At 36.8% G+C, this 13,180-nt stretch overlaps 1 protein-coding gene across 1 annotated transcript in view; it reads right to left on the bottom strand.

Moving 5' to 3' along the window:
- The window catches only part of OLR1 (oxidized low density lipoprotein (lectin-like) receptor 1), a 16,863-nt gene extending 6,377 nt beyond the window's left edge, over positions 1-10,486 (bottom strand). The window contains exons 1-3 of the mRNA XM_006875472.1: positions 10,399-10,486; positions 6,350-6,451; positions 3,634-3,879 (exon numbers count right to left, since the gene is read on the bottom strand). Of these exons, the coding sequence (XP_006875534.1) occupies positions 3,634-3,879; positions 6,350-6,451; positions 10,399-10,486 (436 nt within the window). The remainder of the gene's footprint in view (positions 1-3,633; positions 3,880-6,349; positions 6,452-10,398) is intronic.
- Between the last annotated feature and the right edge of the window lie 2,694 nt (positions 10,487-13,180).

The following is a 13,180-nucleotide window of genomic DNA, read 5'->3' as shown; positions in this document are numbered from 1 at the left end:
ATTATGTGCCGTGGAGTCGGCACATATATATGTGTGTATATATATATATATATATTGTTGTTGTTAAGTGCTGTCGAGTCTGTTGCAACCCTGTATAGGGTTTCTGAGGAGCAGCTGGTGAGCTTGAATCACCAAGCTTGCAGTTTAAATGGCTTTGTAGTCTGGTGCATTAACCCACAGTGCCACACCAGGACTCCATACATACATATATATTTTGACTACTATAGCTGATTTGGACTAAGATTCTAGCTTTTTTACTCAATGCTTTTGTATTATAAGTGCAAATGTCAATACAGTAAAAATGGAAATCAACATCTTAGTAATATTTTATCTTTGAGTTTCACTCTGAGCAATGTTTCGCTATATCTTTCACTCTGAGCGATGTTTCGCTATATCTTTCACTCTGAGCGATGTTTCGCTGTATCTTTAGGGTCTTGGTAGTCATGATATCACTTTCATTTGGTTCTAAGCAGTCTTTTAATTTTACTTTTGAATCACTGGTTTTTTAGTAATCTTATTTAGTTTCCATTAATCTTTCCTTAATCTTATATTGGAAGCATAATGACTTCATACAATAAGCACTGGACTGTGAACCACAAGGTCTGTGGTTCAAACCCACCAGTCTGTCCATGGAAGAATGATGAGGCTTTCTGCTCCCATGAAGACTTATCCTTGAAAACTCTATATAGGATCACTATGAGTCAGCACTGACTCGATGGCATTTAACAACATTCTTCTCATTGATTTTTTGCTTCACTCTATTATGGCTAGAAAAGATACTTTGTATGTTTTTAATCTTTTAAAATTTAATGAAATTTTCTGTCATGAAAGAGTCTATTTGGGGCACATGTTCATTGGAGTACAATGTGTACTAAAAATTATGTTTTGTAAAGAAAGAAAAAAAAAAAAAATCCAAGGCTGACCAACAAGTCTAACTCAGGATTTAGTCAACAGCAAAGCATGTTAAGGTCTATGTATTTTCAGATGTTTTAAACAACACTCCAACTCATTGTAACCATCACCATCACTAACATTCAACACCATCAGCAGTATCATTATCTTCTCTTCTGTGTGTTCGCAACACTTGAAATCTCTTTAATAAGATACAAAGCCCTTTAGTCTACTCTATGACCTGAATACTTTTTTAAAAGAAAGAAAGAAAATCCTTGAGAAAGGCAATATTTTAGTTTCAATTTTCATTGTTACATAAAACTATTAGATACCTTTATAAAAGTATATTTTATGAGAGAGGAAAACTCTGTAGGAAAGTGATAGAGAAAAGATATATAAAAGCCTGGATGAAAGCACAGAATACAAACTTCTTGCTTCTTATTTTGCCAAGGCCCAATTGTATTATGCGATGGAAAACAAATATAGGTTTTCATAGGCTAAAGGAATAGTCTAGTCAGGTTTATCAAACTATGACAAAGCAAGAAAAAAATCTCAAGATGTGGTATTCAAACTATCTGTATTTGATTTTGTTTGCTTGGTCTCTAACAAATGCAAAATCACTCACTATGTGCCAGAAACTTTATATTGGTTATTTCATTTAATTCTCATAGCAAGTCTGTGAGATAGTTGCCATTATTTTTTTTTTTCATTTTACAGAGAAATTGGGAGTGTAACTTAGTCTAACAATACAGTATGTAGATTTAGCCACTACCTCTCAGACTGCTGAGTTAGAATTGTCTGAAGTGCCCCTCAAGACATTTTGATTTAGAAACTTAGAGTAAACCTGGAATCTGCCACATTTAACAAACCATTGGGTGATGTTTTTGTACACTAAGGGTTAAGAATCACCACTAATTCTAGTGCTAAATATAAAATCCATTTTAGTAGCTGCCTAACCTCAAATAATCCACATAGGGTAACTTCTTAAAACCTTTCTCCTTGCCCTCCTGGTCTACACATTGGAGATCACAAACCTGTTCACTAAAAAAACAAAACAAAAAAATGTTTCTCAAGCTTTAGAAAAGTGGAATATTTTTTCATATTGTATTTTTGCACTTAAAGACTCTTCTCCAATCTGCTTGATGCTAAGAACACCTTAATTTTGTTTTCCTATTGGTTAGCCTTTATCTGATAGTGTCACCTAAGGGAACATAATATTTGGTACATCTTCCAACAATATATACAATGTTGATTTCTGAATAGTTGTTCAGACTTGATGTGTCTATAAAAGAGTTTAAATGGTTATGATATATATTTAATCCACTATAACTGATAAAGAAAATACTCTTTTATAGATCCGTGAAATAAACCACTGGTATGTAGCCAGTATGTAGTCTACTTATATAAGCCATCCTATTCTTTGGTATGATGTTGTCCTTGTTGTTAAGTGCCATCGAATTGGTTCTGACTCATAGTGGCCCTGTATAGGTTTCTGAGGCTGTAAATCATTGTAGAACCAGGATTTCTCATCTTTCTGCCATGTAGTACCTGTGGGCTCCAACCACCAATCTTGTGGTTTGCAGTCCAGTGCTTATCTCACAAAGCCACCACACTCCCATCCTTGTATCTGCAATACAAGGCCTCCTTAAAAAAAAAAAAAAGTATGTAGGTCTCTAGTTTTTTGGTGTTTTTGTAGTCTTCTTTGAAATTATATATTCTTTACCTCCTTGCTAAATCACTGTTTAACTATTAAGTGCATGGCTGACACTGGATAAAGATCAGTTTGTCTAAAATGTTATGTTTATTTTAGAGAGTTAAATGATGAAGAAAGTATATATTGAAGAGATATATGAACTACAGAACTGTACAAACTTTTATCATTATCTTTATTTAACTTCTTTGTGTCTCAATTATTTCACCAATAAAAGGAAGGAATGGGCATTTGTGAAATAATGAGCTGTATAAGCAAAACATTGGAGAATTCTCTGCTAGCAAATGGTAGTTAACAATGTCGAGAGTACAGCATCCACTCATGCACCTCCAAGGAACCCATGGAGTTCTAAATGTGAAGTAGCCATGATATAGCTCTATCTTGCACTCTTTCATTATCTCTATAGCTAAAATTGTATGCTATAAGAAGACTAAATTATATATTTAGATTTTGTAGTAATGTCAGATTTTCATTTTCTTCTCATAAATCCTATTGGCATCCTTGACTCAGTCCACTCAGACAAGTCAGATCCACTCAGCTTTTCTCATATAAACTGAATTCTTAAACCCATCACATAGTTGTCTAATCTGAAGCATCTGACTAACAACTCTTCCAAGCCAACCTCCATTGAGCACACTTTAAAAAATAGTTCCATACAATAAAGCAAAGGATTATGGCAGGAGGAGCAAGTCCCAGGGACAAAGAAGACCCCTTGTGGAAAAAAAATCTAAGAATTAAGGTACTTTGGAGTAGAATTAAATAAGGACCTGTGACCAGAAGTGACAGTGGAAATGTTCTTCCAGAAAAAACCTCAAAACTAGAATTTAAAATAGAAGAATTCTTGGGAAGATGAAAAACTTAAATAAAATAGCTCAAATATTTGAGAACGGGTAATAAAGAAACAGATAATTGTGGTATACACATTATTAATGAACAGTAATGCATACATCAATATGCGAATCCTGTGTCTAGAAACATTTTGGAAAAATAGTTCAAGTTGAATGAAAGAGTCTGAAACCTTCCCACTGTACCTGAAAAATTTGCTGCTCTCTTCAGAGCTTCTTGAAGATTCAGGTTCTGTTGTTGAAGTTCCATTTGCTTCTTGGATTTCTCATCCAGCTTGTCAGCAAGCGTTTTTATCATATCCTTGAGTTCCTTTTGTGACTCTTGGGAAGCTTCTTCTGCCTGCTGCTGAGCTAACATTTGTCCCTCCAGTATATTTTCCTGGTGAGTAATGTTTGCTTGCTGCTGCTTTAGAAGATCAGACACCTGGGATACTAAAGCATAGAGAAGTCATAACTCTGTTCCCAATCTTCAATAAACCCCTCACTGAATTTTGTTAAACTATTAGAAAATAATCATTTTGGCAACGTATCGGCTGCTTGGAAGGGGACCCAATTTTCATCAGAAATTATTAATTGTAATCTATTTCATATTCCTCCCATATTTTTTTCTTTCCATATTTTTAGTGTCAATAACTGAGACAGAGTTTTAAACAAATCACCAGAATTTAAACAAATTACCAGGGTTTTACTTTTATTAAGTTATATATAAGTTAAAAGTAATAAGAATATGCACAGTAGTATATAAATGAAATACCAGGGGTATAAATGAAATACAGATAGTATAAAATATGCAGATGTCAACCAGACTAAGAGACGATTAGTTAGCCTTGATGTTAGTTATTTATTTTCTCTTCATGTCTGTAGTACCTTGAAATTACTTGATAGGGCTTTTCTATCCAAAGTCTTCTTAATTCCCACCAAGTGATTGGGTAGGATCATGCAAATAAGGTGCAAAGCTGGGATTAGTTCATTTTGCTTTCTCATTGTTGTTGTTAAGTGCCCTTGAGTCTGTTCTGACTCATAGTGACCCTGTATAAACATTCCAAAGAGCAGCTGGTGGGTTTGAACTGCCTATCTTGTGGTTCACTGCCCAGTGCTGATCACAGTGCCACACCAGAAGTCCAAAGCTCTGCTTAAAAGGAGCCATCTAACTAAGCTTAAAAAGAGCCATCACAAAAACAAAGACAGAAGATCCCAGGACCATCAAGAAGGAAGAGAATGATTGGAGCATGAGACGACAAGCGGTGATGGCAAGAGATGACAGCTGAGATAACAGTGGAGATGAAGGAGATGATGGCAAGAGACAACAGCAGAGGCAGTGACATGTAGAGACAGAACAGCTTCCACCACTAGGCCCATGAACTGGGTGCCAACAGGCAGGAGACTTGCTTACAGAATATGCCCTTCAGGTATTCACATACAACCAGACTAAAAGAGCTTTGTTATCACTTTCCCAAACAGGGCAGAGGCCAAGGGTCCATATGTCTGAGAGACTGAAGACAAGAATGAGGCCTGCCTGCAGTATAGCAGACAAGAGGCTTTCCTGACTGGAGGACTGCCGAGTTGTTCCTGATCCTAAGTTGTACGCTGTTCATTTCCTTAGTAAACCCCATAATCATGATATTGTTATGAATTCTGTGTGGCCATAGCAACGGATTATTGAACCCAGATGTGAAGCAGAGAGTGCTGAGGGAGGAGTGTTTGGTGTCAGAATGGGGTGAAGAAGGTTAAAGTTTGGAAACATGTCTCACCTCTGCTTCATAGGAATCAGCCTTGAGCTTATTTTTAATTTGATTCTCTTTCCCACTTGTGAAGTCAGGGAAAGTCAGATACAGTTCCCATGTGGTCTTTCCAATGTCTTAAATCCTCTACCATCTTTCCCCTCATTCTTTCTACCATTCCAGGCTTCCTAATTTCATTTAAGAACTGTGACATTTACCCCTTGTTTAAGACAGAAGCCCACACAGAATTGTAAGTAGATATATCCAAGAGTAAAATCACCTTTTTTTTTTTTTTTTTTTTTTGCCACAGCATACTTTAGGAAGGGTGGAGATGAAGCAAAAGTTGTGCAATCAAGCAGGCAAAGGATGTTTAGAGACTTATAGTTCAGTTTTAGAAATATGATGATTTAGTATAAAGCAGATCCCTCATTTGAAGGCTGGTTGTAAGCTGGTTGTAAAGTTATCCAGGCCTCAGAGCAACACTATTTCAATCAACACTATTGAAACACGGCCTGATTCCAGTCATCTGGAAAGGTTCTATATGCTTACATATTAAAGAATATAATAAATAAATAAAGCTCTGTGACCTTGATCAATAACTGAAAAGTTAACTAGTACTTCCAAGGCTATCCCTGGTCCTTTAACTGCAGTTTACGTACACAGGAAGAGAAGGCTGACAGGTACCAGTCTTCTAATCAACCTGGTCTTTCTTTTCATTTTTTCTTTCCTTCTCAGTGTCCCCTCTTTCCTAAATGACCATATGATAAGTTTGAAGTGCATTTTTTTTAAAGGTTTTATTTATTGAGTAAGATCCTGTTTGGGTTCTAATTTTTAAATTGTCTTTAAACCTCTGGCTCCAAACTCAGCATTTTGAGCTTAAAACTCAATGAAGTTTCTTTTACTTTTGAATTTCCAGGTGATTTTGTGGATTTGCAGCTTCAGACTATTTTTTTTCCCCATCATCCCACCATTCACAATCTCCATGACTTTATTCATTTTAGAAAAGAGAACAAAATACCATTCATCTTCCTACTCATTCTAAAAAATATTTTGCTTAAAATGTATCTAAGTCAAGGTTGTGTTACAGTTATTATGAAAGCAACATATAAACAATGTTTAAATAAAAAAAGAAGCCCTCTGTCCCTGCCCCTCCACCCTTGTTTCCCAGTTTCAGCACTTACATTGTAGTCTTTGTATTATAATGGTCACCAGGAGTCCCAGACAAAGGATGCCTAGAGTCACAGTAGCAGGGCACCACCAGGGAGAAGAAAGAAAATGGGGACCTAGAATCATAGAAAATCAATCAGAAAGGGAGCAAAGAAAGAGAAGAATTATTTCATCTATTAAATCAAACAATTCTTTGTATCCTGTTTGTACCTGGTGCTTTGCAATCATTATTTTAAGCCCTTCCAGTGGCTCTATGGACTCCTGGTGTGGTGCTGTGGATCAGCACTGGACTGTGAACCACAAAGTCTGCAGTTCAAACCCTCCAGCTGCTCTTCGGAAACGCTGTACCTGGTCGCTATGAGTTGGAACTGACTGAACCTGGACAGCACTTAACAACAACAACAGTGGCTCTGTAAATAATGTATTATCTTCATTTATAGGTCAAAAAATATGGACAATTAAAGACTTTATGTAATTTGGCCCTTACCACACACAAACTCAGTAAACTTAAGAACTAGAATTCAATACCTGACTCTAAATATCTAGATTTAAAGCAAATACTTGTCTAGTCTTCTTATAGTCACTACTCAGGAAACTCCCGATCGAATTTGACTGAGTCAAACTCATCCATGGGCAGAGAGCCAGATAACTTCAAAATCTACCACATGCATATTAGTCTGCACAAATGTCAGGCAAATAAACTTTAATCAGTTAATCAGCCAAGATTGCCTCAAAGAATTCAGTACATAATTTTATACTGTTCAATATTTATTCCACTAAAATTACATTTTGAAATTGGAGTTAGGCATGAAACCTCAATATTCATTTGGGTCATTTTACATCATTTCCAACATTCATACTAACTGTGGTCTTAATGTTGCAAAAGAAAAAGTTACCATAACAATAAAAACAACTAAATCATATAACTCACAAGTATATAACTATCTAATTACGTATTGGAGTCCTAGTGTGGCACTGCAGAATAAGCAATGGACTGCTAACTGCAAGACCGGGGATTCACATCCATCAATGGCTCCTTGGAAACCCCATATAGGGTGCTATGAGTTGGAACTGACTCAGCGGTACTTAACAACAACAACAACAACAATTACATATTAAGAACCCTGATTGTTCATTAGTTAAGCCTTGGCTGCTAGCCAAAGTGTAAGAGGTTTATACCCATCTGCCACTCTGTGGAAGAAAGATGTTGCAGTCTTCTTCCATAAAGATTTATAACCTTGAAAACTACAGGGTATTCCTATTCTATCCTATAGGATCTCTATGAGAAGGAAACAACCTGACAGCAATGGGTAAATCATGGTTTCCATGAAAAGAATATGCATATGTCACAGGCTCAGCAGGGAAATATCCTATGCAATATATTTGTACTGCTCACCTTGTGAGGTTAAAAACAAAACAAAACAAAACAAAACGGGTATTGATTTTATATTCTCTGGATTCCTGGTATGGCGTGGTGGGTTAATGCATCAGACTGCAAAGCCATTTGAATTTCAAGGTCAGTGGTTTAAGTTTACCAGCTGGAAACCATATACAGGATCTTTATGGGTCAGAACCAACTCGACAGCACTTAACAACAACAACCACATGGCACTGTAGAATCTGCACTGGATTTCAAACCATAAGGTTAGCAGTTCAAACCCACCAGCTGCTCCTAGAAAATCCTATGCAGGGTTGCTATTAGTAAACAACTCGACAGCACTTAACAACAATAACAATATGCAAATGAAAGCAGCTCTGGTGGCACAGTGAGTTATGCATCAGGCTGCTAATCTCAAGGTCAGCAGTTCAAATCCACTAGCTGCTCCATGGGAGAAAGATAAGACTGTCTGCGTCCATAAAAATTTAGTCTTAGGAACCCTATGAAGCAGTTCTACTCTGTCCTAAAGGTCGCTATTAGTAGGAACACTTGATGACACTGTTTTTTGGGGGGAGTGGGGTGGTGATTTAATGCAAATAGGAAACTGAAAGGTTTAGTAAATTGCCTATGATCACATAGATGCTAAAACCCATATAAACATCTTTAATTTAATTGTCAATGGCTAGGTAATAATTTGAAAAATTGCATCACAAAACTTACAGTATGAATCAAAATCAAATGAATGGTAAAATATATTTCTGGAATTTTCAACAAAATGGTGTCAAAAGCACAGTATTATTGTATCACACTACAAATGATTACAATCCAAGTGAAATGTCTACAGGAAGGAATATGAGTCATTCACCAAACCTATAAATAGTTATTAAAACTCTAGAGTGAGCCAAGTTGGCAGAGAAGTCGAAGACAGCTGTGTCTCTTGCAATAATTGCCTAATTTTCGCCTGGGGTAAACATCCCTGTGTAAATCTTTGAAGTAACAATTTCCTTCTTGGCAGTATTCATCCCATATTATAGGATGGCAAGTATACCTATCACTCTTGCTTAATGAAATTTCTGAATTTTTAGAAAAAAGATCACAGGACCCATATCTGTGACAGGAAGGCCCATGCTGCATTTTCTAAAGGTCTCCTTTTGTCCTTGCTCCTTGATAGACATAGTCAATGAATCCAACTTCTCTCCGCCATTGATATTTTTCTAATGAGAAAACAATTAGATCCTTTGCAGTAGATACCAACTGGGGTTATGAGAGAAGAATGAATTTCATAAATGAAGTAAAAGTCAAATACTTAATATTTACTCTATGAATAAACAACCAAATGATAAGTAAATGGGTATTATTAACTTACAGCCCTAGAAATACTGGTACTGGTTTCAAACCAAATCACTTAACATCAACTCAAATCTTTAAAAAAAACTGTCTTGTAGCATGAGCTAGAATTCCTCTATCCATATTCCTGACACTATTTTACTGTCTGCCCTTCCTTATGTTTTCTTCCTTTCTCTCTTTGTGTGTGTGTGTGTGTTATGTGCCGTGGAGTCAGTTCTGTCTCATAGCAACCCTGTACAGGGTTTCCGAGGCTGTAAATCTTTACAGGAGCAGAAAGCCTCATCTTTTTCAGGCGGAACAGCTGGTAGTTTCAAGCTGCTGACCGTGAGATTAGCAGCCCGATTTGTAACCACTACACTACCAGAGCTCCTTTCTATAAGAATGGCTATAAAATAATAGTCAATTTATCCATATTGTTTGTGGAATTGGGATTGTCTATTAATTTATGTTAAACAACTTAAGATGCTATGTATGTCAAACAGAAATATTTTTTTTTTCAAATAAGTGGTATACAATAAAATATAAATGTTGCTAAACCCTGCTGAATGTCATTTAATCTGCTTTTGATAAATAGAAGGTATGTCAGGGTTTTTCAATGACTTAAGGACATGCTTTTAAAAATTATCACTGCACACACTGACTAGACACAAGTTTTCTTGAATCTCCTGGTGGATTGGATTATGGATAAATGGAAGTTTGCAGTACAGTTCTAGTTCTGCCAGGTACTAGCTGCATGCAATTGAATACTCAATCTTCCTAACCCCCAGTTTGTCTTTGTGAAAAGGTAGATAACAATAATACTAACCTTAAAGCATTATTGTGGAGATTCAACAAGGTGATTGTGAAGATTCAGAGAGAAAATTCATGTAAAATAAGTAGTACAGGACATACCAATATCAAAAGCCACTAACATCAAGTTGATACCTTCATAGCTACCCTCTTGCACAGAATCAAACTGCTACATAGGTTTCAAAGGGTTGTAAATCTTTACGGGAGCATTCTGTCACAGCTTTCACCCACAGAGCTGCTGGTGGGCTAAGAATCAAGCACTTAATCACTGTGCCACAAGACCTCCTTAGCAAAGAACATATCGTATAGCAAATTCTCAATAAAAGTTAGCCATCACCATCTGCTATATACAAGGTTCATTCATTCATCATCATCATTGGCATCATAATCATCATCATTATATTTTATTTAGTTTTTAAAGTAAATGGTATCCTATAACATTTTCCCATCCTCAGGTCTTTGGTTTTTTAATCTCATTCTTGAATGAATTTATATTTTTGAGCTATAGCTAGAATTCTGCTGCTATACACATTTACGTACCCCTCGTACCTCTAGCTTTCCCTGCATTTAGCTTCTGATCAGGTTGGTCCTTCATAGTCTTGATTTTGAGGTCGTCACAATTCATTTCCAAGCTCATGCCAAGATGGAGAAAGTGAAGCAGTCCAGGAGTTCAGCACAATAAAAATGTGTGATATGAGCTTCTGCCGGAGTATTTAAGTAGCTACTGTTATCTAATAGAAGAATGACTCAATCATTGGTAGGAGGAAGGGGAGGATTTGCTTCATATTGGGAAGTTGGCTGACGCAAATTGTTGGGTATGTCTGTTGCAGGTGGAGAAAGTGGCGATTCTAAGTGTTTCAGAATATTTCACTATGTCATTTGTGAAAGAGAAATTTTACATTTATGAGCATTAGAAGTTGAACAGACTTATACCCACTTTTCAGATAAAGAAAGTACAATTCAAAGAGAGAAAATCACACTTAAATATGTGGAAGAGTTTTCATTAGGAACAATCTACTTGACTCCAGTAGTGTTTATTTGTTTGTTTGTTGCTTGGTTGGCTGGTTGGTTGGTTTCTCTATAGCAGACTGTCTTTATATGGTGTCTTTCATAAATCACATGTTTTACTTTTGAATTTTAATTGTTTTAATCAGCAGTAGACTTAGGCATTTTTTGGTGAATCATATATGACTCCCATATACAGCCATGATGCTCTGAGTACTTTTATATCTTAATTGGAGGTACTGTCGGACAATGCGCTGGACTGCAAAGTCAGTTTGAACTGCAAGGTCAGCAGTTTAACTTCACCAGGCACTCCCCGGAAACCCTATACAAGGTCGCTATGGGTTGGAACTGACTCAAGGGCACTTTACCACAATAATAACATACAGCACAATGGTTAAGTGCTTAGCTGCCGTAGAATTGATTCCTGTTCATAGTAACCGGATCGTACAGAGTGTTGTTGTTGTTAAGTACTGTTGAGTCAGTTCTGACTCATAGCAATCCTGTACAGGGTTCCCAAGGAGTGGCTGATTGGCTTGAACTGTCAACCTTACAGTCAGTGCTTATCCTACAGTGCCAAATCAGGATAGAGTAGAACTGCCCTAATGTGTTTGCAAAATTGTAATCTTTATGGAAGCAGACGGCCACATGTTCCTCCCATGAAGTGGCTGTGGATTCAAACCCTCAACCTTTCAGTTTGCAGCCAAGTGCTTAACAATTGGTCTGCCATTGAAGCTCTTTCCATATATTATAGCTAGGAAACACTATGGAAAAGTCTACTCTGTCATATAGAGTCACTATGAGTTGAAATTGACCCTACTGTATACAAGAACAACAATATGTCCTATAGGGCAGTATAATAATTGATTCAGTGATTACTTTGGAGCCAGATAGAGCTAGTTCCAGATTTTCTCTTTGCCATTCTCTTAGTTTATAATCTTGGTGAGGCACTTAACATTTTGGACCTGTGTCTCTGTCTCTAAATTGGGGATACTGTCCACTTGATAATGTTTCTAGAGGGATTCAAAGATACTGGGTGTAAATTTATAAATATCATGCCTGAAATATGTTAATAACTTAATGAATAATCACCATTGCTATCATATTCATTAATATGGTAGTAATATGTAGCAATATTCAACACATTTAAATTGCCCAGAAATAAGGAATAACCCATACTTAACTTGAATCAGAAGTGCTTCTCTTGTATTGCTTCCCTATAAATATACCAGTATGTATTCACTGATCAAATCCTCATTTATTTTCCATTTGCAAACATCATACATTGTATTTAAAAACAACAACAACAGCACACATTTCATTGTAATTGCTTGTTCATTTGTTTTAATCCTTAAGTGCTAGAGACAACTTTTGAAGCATTATCTAATATATTCTTTAAATTAATCAAGGAAAAGTAAGATGGAAGAGCTGAAAAAAGATTTAAAAAAAAAAATCTAAGTAACTGATGAAAAATCAAACAGTGTGTCCTGGTGGTGCACTGGTTAAGTGCTTAACTGCTAACAGAAATGTCTGAAGTTGAAACCCACCAGTCCCTTCAGAAAAGAGATGGCAGTATGCTGCTACAAAGATTTACAGACTTGGTAATCCTATTGGGAAGTTCTGCCTGTCCTGTGGAGTCCTGGTATGGTACTGTAGGATCAATACTAGACTGTAAGGTCATATTGAACCACAAGATCAGTGGTTGAGTCTACTCTACTTCAGGTTTCCAAGGTTATACATCTTTTCAGAAGCAGACTGACACAACTTTCTCCCACAGAGCAGTGGCTGGTAGATTCAAACAGCCAACTTTTTGGCTAGTAACAGAGTACTTTAACCATAGAGCCAGCAAGACCCCAATAGACACATGTACACTAGTATAAGAGAAAAATGCATACTTTTGAGAAGACCTAAGATTCATACAGATTCCTCACTTCTGATACTACCTCCAGACTATACCCACAAGACATAAAAGAACATAATTAATCCTCGACTTTAGGGTCAACAAACAAAGGCTCACTTGTTGTTGTTGTTGTTAGATGCCATCGAGTCAATACCAACCCATAGCAACCTTATGCACAGCAGAAGGAAACACTGCCCGATCCTGGGCCAACCTAAATACTGTTGCCACGCTTGAGTCCATCAATGCTGCCACTGGCCAATCCATCTCATTGGGGGTCTTCCTCTTTTTCTCTGACCCTCCACCTTACCAAACATGGTATCCTTCTCCAGTGACTGGTTCCACCTGACAATATGTCTGAAGTATGAGAGGCGAAGTTTGGCCATCTTGGCTTCCAAGGAGCACTCTGGCTGCACTTCTTCCAAAATGGAT

This window comes from Chrysochloris asiatica, unplaced genomic scaffold (assembly GCF_000296735.1).
Source record: "Chrysochloris asiatica unplaced genomic scaffold, ChrAsi1.0 scaffold00328, whole genome shotgun sequence".
NCBI lineage: Eukaryota > Metazoa > Chordata > Mammalia > Afrosoricida > Chrysochloridae > Chrysochloris > Chrysochloris asiatica.
Note: the sequence above shows the minus strand (reverse complement) of the source record. Positions and strands in the feature narration are given on the sequence as shown.